Here is an 11,007-nt window from a genome sequence, read left to right on the forward strand (position 1 = left end):
GTTCTAAAAAGTAGATAAATACCTGTTTAAGCTTATGATTAAACTTGCTAATCAAAGTTAAGCTATTATTTTAATTTGTCTACAAGTATACTTTGAATAAAATATGATCTCTAATCAACTTATAACTTAGAGTAAAATAGAATTAGTTATTTCTCTCGCATGATTTGTATAGAGTACATTTTTACTATTTAAAGAACCTAAAACTTCAGAAAACCAAATCTTTTTAACTGTAACTTCAATTCTAGTGATTCTCGAACCTACGTTCTCATAGCAACGCGTACAATATTCCTACGCAGTTTGTTCCCATGTTTGGTGTAATCTTATTTTTATGTACTACTTGTATATTTGTATGTATTGCTATAAGTAGCAGCCAGGTCACGAGAAAGCCGAAGACCAACTTGGTGAAGTATCTGAGATCTTAAGTCTAAGACAAGTTGTGCCCTTGATCACTCTTCTCTACCTAATAATGTAACTGTTAATCAATATGACATTCTCAGGTTAATTTGATGGGACATAATGGGTTTCCCTAGTATTGTTTATCCAACACCTTGCAAACAAATAAACTATTGGGTAGATTTGCTATTGCTCTACCTGGTTTTGGGAAATTAATGTTATATATGATCATGTTCCATTAATACTGTTGGTTTAATTGTTGTTCATGATATGAATATTATATTAATTGGAACATGGAGAACCACATGAGAAACAGTGTTACCACAAGGGTAGAATGGGACGCCCTAGGCCAGGAAGATGAGGAGCATGAAGGAGGTCGCAATGAGTTCGTGAGAGGTTTAGGCTATCGTCTCTCAGTCAACTATGGTTGCAGAGGATTATTGTCTTCGTATGATGTAATTATTTAGCTATTTTGTACAGAACTACTATTATTTAGTAAAGATGTGACATTCGTTTTTATACCATGAGTCATCATATGTGTGAGACTTGATCCTAGCACATATTTGATTCGCGCCTGGATTTACTCTTAAATCTGGGTGTGACAGGTCAATCTATCAAGAAAAGGTCTATCATTCTAGACAACAGAAATAAGCAAACCCATAAAAACAACCTAGTAAAGGATTAGGCATTTAGGCATAATTAGCCACGCCGCCAATTGGAGCCGGGAGCACTACGGCTGGTGCTAATGTAATCAATACAAGGTGCAACAAGGAACTGAGACAATCACATATCGAGAGCATTAGCCAAGGTATATTTAAAATAGGTATTTGGTCAACTTTCTGTTCCTCACCTCCAACACCTACACCTGAAGCAGGAAAAGACAAAATCAACCAAAATGCATGAACACCAGCCAACGAAATCACCATGGTGCTTTAAAGATTATTACTAGGTCAGTACCCGTGCGTTGCAACGGGAACATATAATACCATGATAACTTATATACAAAATGTGTCTTATATTGTTATAAGAAAATATTTCATAATCCATTTGTGATCCTAGCCATACATAAATTTTGTTATTTTAATTTAGTTGTTTCACTGCTACATTGCAACCATCAGTATCATGCAGACTTCGATATATGTCATGATTTGCATGGTCTCATTATTGAAGAGCACGTGCCACACCTGCCGGTAGAAGTTCCATCGTACATCGTTAGTCATCAGGCACGCACCACCATACACGCTTGCTTAAACAAAAAATGCAAGTGTGTGTTTGCGAAGAGAATTAAAGGCAGGCCGGCACAAAAGGTACCCCGACGATGGCGAGTGGTCATTGTTGTCGGTCCACCTCTGCTCACCTCCGGTGTCGAGATGACGCCACAATCCTTGATATAATAGTCGTCGAACGCGCGCGATATGGTGAGTACCGATCACTCTTGTCTGGGCTGCCAAATGAAGTGCACCCCGGGCTCATCAGCGAGGTAGTACACCTGGTCGTTGCACCACCGGATGTGCTACTCCTCTACATACATCTTGTTCGAGGACACTCACACAACAAAAACAATGGTCGTCATTCCAGCGCACAAGAATTCATGGCCGATCATTAGCGACTTACGTGGCAGGTTAGGCTTCAGGTGGATAATGAGCTAGACGGCGTGATGGCGTCGTCGTAGGTTGCGATGCCCAGAATAACCCGAGAGTCGTCGACATTGGCGACGACCATGAGGTCCCCATGTTTGACGATGGACAGCGCGGTGCAGCCGCTCTGGACCACGTCCAAGCGGCGGCTGCGCCGGAGCTTGCCGTACACAGCGGCGCATGGGCCATGTAGGACTGCTTCCAGAGGTCGAACTGGCAGTCGCCAAGTTTCTTCTCGTCGTCGGTGAGCGACGCCAACGTGAGCGCCTCGTGCTATTGGTGTTTGTTCGGGGTTTCCAAGTAAGAAACATGGATTCACCTTTGGCATTGGTTTATGAAAATGATTTATAAGTTAGATCCATGGAAAAATATTACGAAGAATAAATGTTACACATGCAAAAAAATATTTAAGTTGAAAACATTATTCAAACAAAAGAAATTGCATGCAAGGCTCTTCTTTAAATACTACTCCCTCAATCCAAAAATATAATTTAATAATCTCAGTGATACTTATCTACTACTACACATTGTGCAAGGGTAGCATGTAGGCTTCGGGAGAGATGTATTATATGTTTTTACTATAATAGATGTAGATATAAACACACATGTGGTGTAGTGGTAGCTACAAACACATTTATTTGAGAGGTCGCGGGTTCGAATCCCTTGGAGCCTGTTTTTTTAATTTAATTTTAGCTAGGCGTGGGATGCACGTGGGAATGAGAATAGGCTTTGTGGGAGGGAGAATAAGAAAGACACGGAATGGAAATGTGAATGCCCTTTGCAGGGAGGGGGAATGAGAGGAATGGGAATGAGAATGACAGAACACGGAATGAGGCAGCCTACCCCTTACCGTCTTAATAGGTAGTAGAGATTATATAAAAGGTCAAATGAAATCTTCGTGAAACAATGAAAGGCTTATAGGCATGTCTACATGGTGCCGAGACCAGCTAGCGTGATGGCAATCCAATTGAGGTCGTTCATAATCTCCTTGAGGTAAAAAAAGGGGAGAAAACATCGGAGCCGTCAGCAAAAAACCATAAGCGATCCAATCACCACGTGCACAATGCAGAGGAACAAGAGGCGAGAGGCAACGCACCGAGAGAGCGTGGATGCAGCACAGATCAAATACCTAAACACGATCGGTCTTTGCTGTGAAGGGCAGACCCGACAGATTCCCAATTTGTGGTGCCAAACCCAATCACCCTAAACAGCTCAACCATAACAGCTCAATCGCCAGCAAATTCGATGCAGGGACCGACGGTTAATTTGGGAGGGTTATATTGAGTTATGTCTAAAATTCTATTGGTCTATTGGACTTCTATTGTATTTCGATTTTTTTTTGGTTAATTCAGTTTTTTGAGATCTATAATTGAAATTATCTTAATTATTTCAAACATGGAACTAAAATTACTGACGGTTAATTTGGTTCGGTTATTCAGCTTTGGTTTATTTCGCCCGGGCCTATTTAGTGCTCCCTAACTCAGTTTTGATCGATAGTGTTAATGGTGTGAGCGTTCCTAATCTGCTGCGTTGAAGGAAGAAGAGGGAGATGGGGACTCCGATCTGTTGGTGTCAGAAGGAGAGACGAGTCTGCGAAGGAAGGAGTGAGATCCGATCCAGTCCAGTCCAGTCCAGTCCAACGGAAACCTTTGCGTTTTTTAAGCGAGCCACGCCAATAACGGAGAGGCATGCACCGACGATCGGCATTTCCTTCCAGTGGCGGTGAGAAGGGAAAGGGAGGACAGCAGAGCAGAGGTCGAGCATCGCATCGCATCGCATCGCGCGCTTTGCCTGCCGCAGCGGCTAACGAACGCGTGGATCATCCCTTCTATTATTAATTAATTGGGAGGAGTGGGAGTGATAGCTGCAGCACCCAGCGCCCATCACTGAGCCCATCCGGAACCCTAGCCTCCTCGTCGTTGAATCCACCACACCATGAGCGGGAGCGCCTCCAGGAAGCTCTTCCAGGCCGCCAGGTCCATCGTCCTCTCCGCTTCTCAACGCTCCTCCTTCTCCGTCCTCGCCGCCGGTATGTATCCTTGGCCCTTGGACCCCTGTGGAATGTCATGGAATCTAATCCATTCCAAACCAAATCACGCCGCGTCTTTGATATGATGTGATTGATTGTTCAAAGGTTTCAGCTTTTTATATATTTTATCCGTCTTTGATGTTCTCGATGTGCAGAGGGCCGCACCGCCGCGCTCGCCAACTTTGGCAGGAAGATCCTCCCCAGCGCCTGCTCCTACCACAGGCAGGGATCCCACGCCGCGTCGGGATGGGGAGCCATCGCTGCCGCAGTCCCCGCCGCAGGTCAGTCCAGTCGTCGATCAGATTCGACCCCCCCCAAGCACTCTTGATCCGATATGCTTGCTTAAATGAATGACAAATAGTCCTTTCCTCATGCAGTTTACATGCTCCAGGACCAGGAGGCTCATGCTGCAGAGGTACCTACCCTGGATCCCTCATTCTCTTCTTTTTATTTTTATTTTTTCACGCATTCTGGGCTATATGTCAGGCAGGGGGTAGGCCAGCTCAAAATGATCGAGTGGGCTCCCATGTGATTTTGTCATCCTAGTGACAGAAATTTTCTCCCTTTTTTTTTCTCAAGCTCACAACACTCCTCTGCTGTGATTCCAGATGGAGCGCACTTTCATCGCCATCAAGCCCGACGGCGTCCAAAGAGGCCTGGTCAGTACTAGCAACTGTCACAGCACCATAGTTTCTTCAGATGCAATCCTAATAACCAGTTTCAGTTTGCATGCACTCTGTTCTTGACCATATAGCAATTATTATTTGGAATTTCTTCAGACATCTGCTCTGTTTATTCAGATTTCTGAGATTGTGAACCGATTCGAGAGAAAAGGCTACAAGCTTGTTGCCATCAAGCTGATTGTCCCATCCAAAGGATTCGCTGAGAAGCACTACCATGATCTCAAGGAAAGGCCTTTCTTCAACGGGTTGTGTGACTTCCTCAGCTCTGGCCCTGTACTTGCAATGGTAAGAAGGAACGAACATCCCTACAGAAAGAGTTGTGCTTACATACATGGACAACAAAAGGTGACTGATTTTCTCTAGGTTTGGGAAGGAGAGGGTGTCATCAAGTATGGGAGAAAACTAATTGGTGCCACAGACCCACAGAAATCTGAACCAGGAACCATCAGGGGCGATCTTGGTGTTGTTGTGGGAAGGTTAGGTACCTTACCTTTTCTCTTGAGGTTTGCGTTTCGCATCATGCAAGCTTATTACAACAAACTCACAAGCTTGTTATGAACACACCAGAAACATCATTCATGGAAGTGATGGCCCGGAGACAGCAAAGGATGAGATCGCCTTGTGGTTTGAACCCAAGGAGCTGGTCTCTTATACCAGCAATGCGGAGAAGTGGGTCTATGGGGTGAATTAACCAGCGACTAAATCTCTTGAGGTTTGCTTTTTTCTTTTCAGTTTTCACATAATTGCCGACAGACCAAGGCAGGATGTAATAAAGTAGCTACCGTCACCTATTACTTTTGAGTTGGATTGATTGTGGTGCAGTAAGGCACAAGGAAAGGAAGGAATACACCGTGAAATTTGTTAATCTTCATGAGTCTGTTTTTGCTCTTGTTTTCAGTAAGGCACAAGGAGTGCAGTGCCAAGCAAGCAGAGGGGAGAGCTGAGTTTTATTGCCATCTTCATTCAAGCCTTTGTACAGGGGCTAGCTAACCAACTAGACTACCACCACTTTCAGCTCTTAACTCCCTCGGCTCGCACCAAAACGGCTGGGTAGAGGAGGTGGATTTTGAACAGCTGAATGATCGACTGAACCTCCATCTAAGTGCTTGAATTCAGCAGCAGCAGGTCGCATTCTTCGATCTTGGCAAATCTCCCTCTCACCCTTGGCTGGCTGTCTGCCAGAGCCTTCCTACAAGCATACTGCAAAGCCCAAAAAAAAAAACGTTGTACCTGTTACTGTCAAAGTTCCTACAAGCATACCAGAACAACTAGTGTAGTACCTTAATCTTCCTGCCAAAGTTCCGCTTGATCTTCTTTTTTCTATACCTGGAAAGCTTTTGCTTCCTTTCTTCGGTCTTGAGGTCACTGATGGTCACACAAACATTTGCTGCTGGTCGAGGCGTGTTGGCTCCAAGGTTCTGTCAGAATTGGAAATGTAAGTGCGTTCTTTTCCCCATGACGAGTAGGATATAGCAACTTCCTTGTTAGAACAGAACAGTACAGGAGAAAAGGAGGTGCTTATCAAACCTGAATGTCTCCTTCACTGTAAGCTCTCCTCAGCCCAAACGCTGCCTCAAAGTCCAGCCCTTGGAAGTCTAGAAAGTTTGGCCTGACAGCTCCATTCATCCAATCTGCCGAGTTGAGGCATCCAGAACTAACACTTTTCTGGAGCGAGCATTCAGGAATGGAACGCTTCTCATTCTCCATGGCCGGGAGTTGTTCAGCTTGCAGCATAGGGATCTTAACATCCATAAGTTCAGAAATTGTCTCTTCGATTGCAGACTTTTCCATGAGTTCCTTCTCGCACTCATACAACACTTCACTCAGGAGAGCGTCGTTCTGGATGCCTGCATCCTTAATAGTTTGATTCATCATTGAGCAGGCAGCTGCGACAGGATCAAGGCTGAGCAGCGCTTCTTCTTGGATGATGACTTGTGGAGCTTTGAACAGGTCCCCTTCTCCTCCGAGGTCATATTCTGATACCATGGATGGCTGTACCAATGTCCGGTAATTAATACGACAAGCAAGTATCAGCTGACGGATACTTGCTATTGCAAATAAAGCCATCCGGTAATTAATAAGACAAGCAAGTATCGGCTGACGGATACTTGCTATTGCAAATAAAGCCATTGATTGAAGAGAGAATCCAACTAACGAAGGGATGTTTCTTATATAATTATTATATATATGATGAGGGTGGAGTGTCGGCCGAAAACGAAAGGAAAGCGACACTCCTTCCTTTTCGATTGTTGTTGGTCCATCCATCCACAGAAGAGGAGAAATTTGCTCTTACGTATTTGGGAATTCATTCGTTCCACCAAACAGAGAAATGGAACCCTAGCTAGCTCGAGCAACCAAGAAACAGCAGCAAGCAGTTTTGGGTGGTTCGGAGGCATATGAAACTGCAACAATCAAGAAAGAGGCAGCAGGGCAGAGGTGGAGTAGTAGTTGCTCACCACGGCGGCGTAGGCTTCGTGGTCCATGACGCCCATGGAGAGGAAGGGTGGCGGCGGGGGCTGCGAGGAGGCGAGGGCGTCGGCGTACATGTTGGGTAGCTGCTTCAATTCCGCAGTCTCAATCTCCCTCTGGGCAGTCAGATGAGATCTCAGCAGCGGGAGAGACAGAGAGAGAGAGAGAGAGAGGCGGTTGGTTGGTGTCTGTGTTTTTTGCGGCAGCGGGCTCGGCTGGCTACAGTCCAGCGCCCACTCTACTGCGACTGCGAGTGGCGAGGAGTGGGGCTGGCGGCGCAGGGCCACTGATGAGACTGTCTTCAGCGGTTGGTTACCCCTAAATTTTTCCCCCTATATCCCACACACGTGTCACGTCAGCGTTCTCTTCCCCCTATATCTCCATCCTGTACAGCGGTTCTCCCTAAATCCTTTCCCTATACCCCACTATAATCATAAAATACTATTTTCCATACATATTCATCATCTATTATCAATTTTTTCACAACTAATAAATATTTTTGTACACATAAATCGAGGCAAGAGGAGCCCTTGTGGTACCCCTTGATGTAGCGTCTGCACCCAGCAGCCGCTAGCACTGTAGCAGCGCTAGGGGGCACCGTTGTAGCGGGAGGAGGAGGCCTGTAGCCGTCACAGACAGGGGAGGGGGGCGCTAGCGTCTACCGTTGAAGAGAGTTTGAGCTGGAGTCGGAGGAAGGTGCACTGCCACTGACGATGGTACGGGCACCGGCGCACGGCCAACACCAACAGATCGAGTAGAGCAGATCGGAGGGAGGAGAGCAGAGGCCGAGCTCCGGTCCGAGAGCGAGGAGGCCGGCCGGCTGAGGTTTATGGCCGTCCGGCCGCTTTATAGGCAGACGCAATAGCACGGGAAGGCGAGCAGCGCACGCAGCACGGGGGGGAAGACGAACGAAACGAAACCAACAAGGCAACAAACGAAAAAGGACAAACAAAAAGGAAGTGGAGGGAGAATGGGACAAAAGCATGGTGGAACCATGGTTTACAAAACCGGTGCAGTAAACCGGTCGGTTTATCGAAACCACTGAGGTGCGATTTCGGTTAACCACTGTTTTTTTCAAAATTCGTTCTAAATTAAAAAAATTAAAAAAAAACATAAAAACCGAAAACCGCGTGTAAAACTCTTTTTTTACCGATAAACCGCTAATTTTTACCAGAAAACCGGATTTAACGCCAAGATTAAGTATTTAGTGGTCAATTTAGGCATATTAGTCTTGTTTACTGTTATATGCTATATATGAAGATAAACCCGTAGCTCAAGTCCAGTTTAGACATTTAGTGGTCAATTTTGGTTCATTTTCTGTCCAAGATGGAATCCGTAGATCAAGTAGTTTCAATTCTTCTAATAACTATTTGTTTAGACAAGGCTCAATCTAGAACTCTTAACTCCAGTTCTTCTATATGTGTTCCTAAGATTTGCTGATCAGAAGAAAAGTCCAACACTTGGTGAGGTGCACATGCAATACACAAACACCAAACACACATAATGGTATGTTTTTTCTTTGTGGATAAGTATTTATTTACCGTTCTTGTTTTCTCGCTAATGTATCTCATATATTTTGTATAGACCTATCACTATCACTATGACGGATTGGAACAATATCATGAATTGGAACAATAGCACAACATGACTGAGTACTATCATTATGACTCGAGATGAACATGTGAGTATTGTGAAATAAGTCGACCTATGTGTCGTTGCCTCGTTGGAGAGTTGTAAAAGAACTTGTATTTGAGTATTGCGAAGTTCGCTGGTTATTTGTTGCATGAGAACTGGAGTTTATGGTTGCATATATATGTTGTATGTTATTTTGGTGAACATATGTCGTGTGGATCAATTAATATTTACTGTGAAATGTGAATTGAGCAAACTACAAATAAATCTTGTCAAAATTTTCCATTTTTCTGTAAAAAACAGCAAAAATCGGTTCGTTTCGCGGTTAACTGGCGGTTCAGAGTGGTTTTTCGTCGGGTTTTCACCGATTTTTCGTTGGTAAATCGGTTCGAATTCAAATTGATTTGATTTGGTCAAACCGGTCGGTTTTTACCGGTTTACCGTCGATAAACCGGTACCGGTAGGTAGTGGTTTTCGAAGAGGAAACAATTTTGTAAACCGTGGGTGGGACCTGCATGTTGATCCCACACAAAACAACGGCATTCTGCTCGCTAGCGTCAAAGGAAGGAAGGGCCATGGCTACTAGACGAAGTACTGGTGCTTGTCTTGTCGGCTCGCTCAGTTCGTACTCAGCTTGGATCAACCTAGATCGACTCGTTTAATTTTTTTTATGAACTGAGCTGACATCGTAGATCAATTTGTTAACGAGCCAGCTCGCGAGCTTAAAAGGCTACCACATTTCAGCAAAAAAAAATATATACATATTATTTACGCATCAATTGATGAACATGTTATATGTATGTGTGGTACTAGTATCTATGGCCTATTGTCTATATGTTAAATTGGTCCATGTGACCGTGACTGTGGGTTAAACTGATGAACATGTGTGAATTGTGAATTGATGAGTGATAGGACGTGGTCTGTGAAACTATGAGTATAATTACTATTCCCTCCATCCCAAATTATTATTCGTTTGACTTTTTGTGTCAAGTTTGACTGACTCGTCTTATACAAAAAAATTTGCGAAAAAAGCAAACCATACTTAAAGTATATTATATGCTAAACAATATCATAGTAAAAATTAACAATTTTATGTTTTTTAATAAGACGAGTCAGTCAAACTAGGGGCAAAAAAGTCAAACGAATTATAAATTGGAACGGAGGGAGTATTTTCTATTGCTAAATTGGCTTGGAATTATCTAGAAAATGATTATTATATATATATATATATATATGTGTGTTTTTTTTGCTGTGGCTCGCGAGCGTAATGAGCTAGCTCAAGCTCGTAAACGAGCTGAGCCGAGCTGACTCCGTGGCTCGTTATCTTAACGAGCCGACGTGAACGAGCCAGCTCGAACTCGGCCAAACTGAGCCGAGCTGGCTCGATGTCCAACACTAAAAGGGCCTTGTTTTGCCTTCTTTCACGCTTTGCTTTGCTACTGCTTCCTCTCCTCTCTTCTCTTTGAGATTGTGATGCACAAGGCATAGGGATGGCAACGAAGAATTCCATATCGAGGAATGACTTTCCATCTCTATCCCCGAATGTAGAAAAATTCTTGGACCCCGTTCCCGCGAACGCTCATGGGGAAGATTTTTCTCCTATGTTGTCCCTGTCGGAAATTTATCCCATGGAGAATTTGTTACCACTAGGAAATACAATAATTAGAGACAAATTTAAATTGATTATATCAAATCAATATAATTGAACAAACAAGATTTAAATTACAAGCAACATTTATTTTATAGTTTAGTTTACTATTTGTCGGTGTTTCGACCCCGGGGGGGTCCCTGGACCGACGAGTAATTTGTCGCTGCGTGTCCTAGCCCAGATGGGTCGGCGCGAGACGGAACACAAGGGGGAAAAAGGCAACCACGGCTCGTGTTGTCCTGCGCCCAGGGCAGATGCACTTGCAGTAGGGGGTTACAAGCGTTCGCGTGGGAGGGAGAGAGAGCTTGTCCATCAGCCCGTCCTTCCACGTGGCCACCTTTCCGTACGAGGGCCCTGGACCTTCCTTTTATAGACGTAAGGAGAGGGCCCAGGTGTACAATGGGGGGTGTAGCAATATGCTAACGTGTCTAGTAGAGAGGGGCCAGAGCCCTATGTACATGCCGACGTGGCTGTCGGAGAGGTGTTAGTGCCCTGTTCATGTGATGTCGTGGCCGT

At 44.4% G+C, this 11,007-nt stretch overlaps 2 protein-coding genes across 3 annotated transcripts; one reads left to right on the forward strand and one right to left on the reverse strand.

The window, feature by feature from the left end:
- Window positions 1-3,668: 3,668 nt before the first annotated feature.
- LOC100283855 (nucleoside diphosphate kinase 4) lies at window positions 3,669-5,626 on the forward strand. Its single transcript, NM_001156753.1, is given in 7 exon segments — window positions 3,669-4,059; window positions 4,215-4,340; window positions 4,437-4,474; window positions 4,668-4,718; window positions 4,860-5,027; window positions 5,106-5,218; window positions 5,310-5,626. Coding segments are annotated over 7 exon segments (714 nt in total). The 5' UTR covers window positions 3,669-3,965; the 3' UTR covers window positions 5,434-5,626.
- LOC100382313 (CCT motif family protein) lies at window positions 5,600-8,696 on the reverse strand. 2 transcript variants are annotated; one of them, NM_001175062.1, is made up of 4 exons: window positions 7,199-7,392; window positions 6,270-6,734; window positions 6,023-6,160; window positions 5,661-5,942 (listed from the first exon to the last, which is right to left on the reverse strand). In NM_001175062.1, exons 1-4 carry the CDS (start codon window positions 7,286-7,288, stop codon window positions 5,841-5,843), a joined length of 795 nt encoding a protein of 264 aa, NP_001168533.1. In that variant the 5' UTR covers window positions 7,289-7,392; the 3' UTR covers window positions 5,661-5,840. The 2 variants fall into 2 exon arrangements, with proteins under 2 accessions (XP_020394670.1, NP_001168533.1); XM_020539081.3 differs by having other exon boundaries at window positions 5,600-5,942; window positions 6,270-8,696.
- Between the last annotated feature and the right edge of the window lie 2,311 nt (window positions 8,697-11,007).

Source organism: Zea mays, chromosome 6 (assembly GCF_902167145.1).
Source record: "Zea mays cultivar B73 chromosome 6, Zm-B73-REFERENCE-NAM-5.0, whole genome shotgun sequence".
NCBI lineage: Eukaryota > Viridiplantae > Streptophyta > Magnoliopsida > Poales > Poaceae > Zea > Zea mays.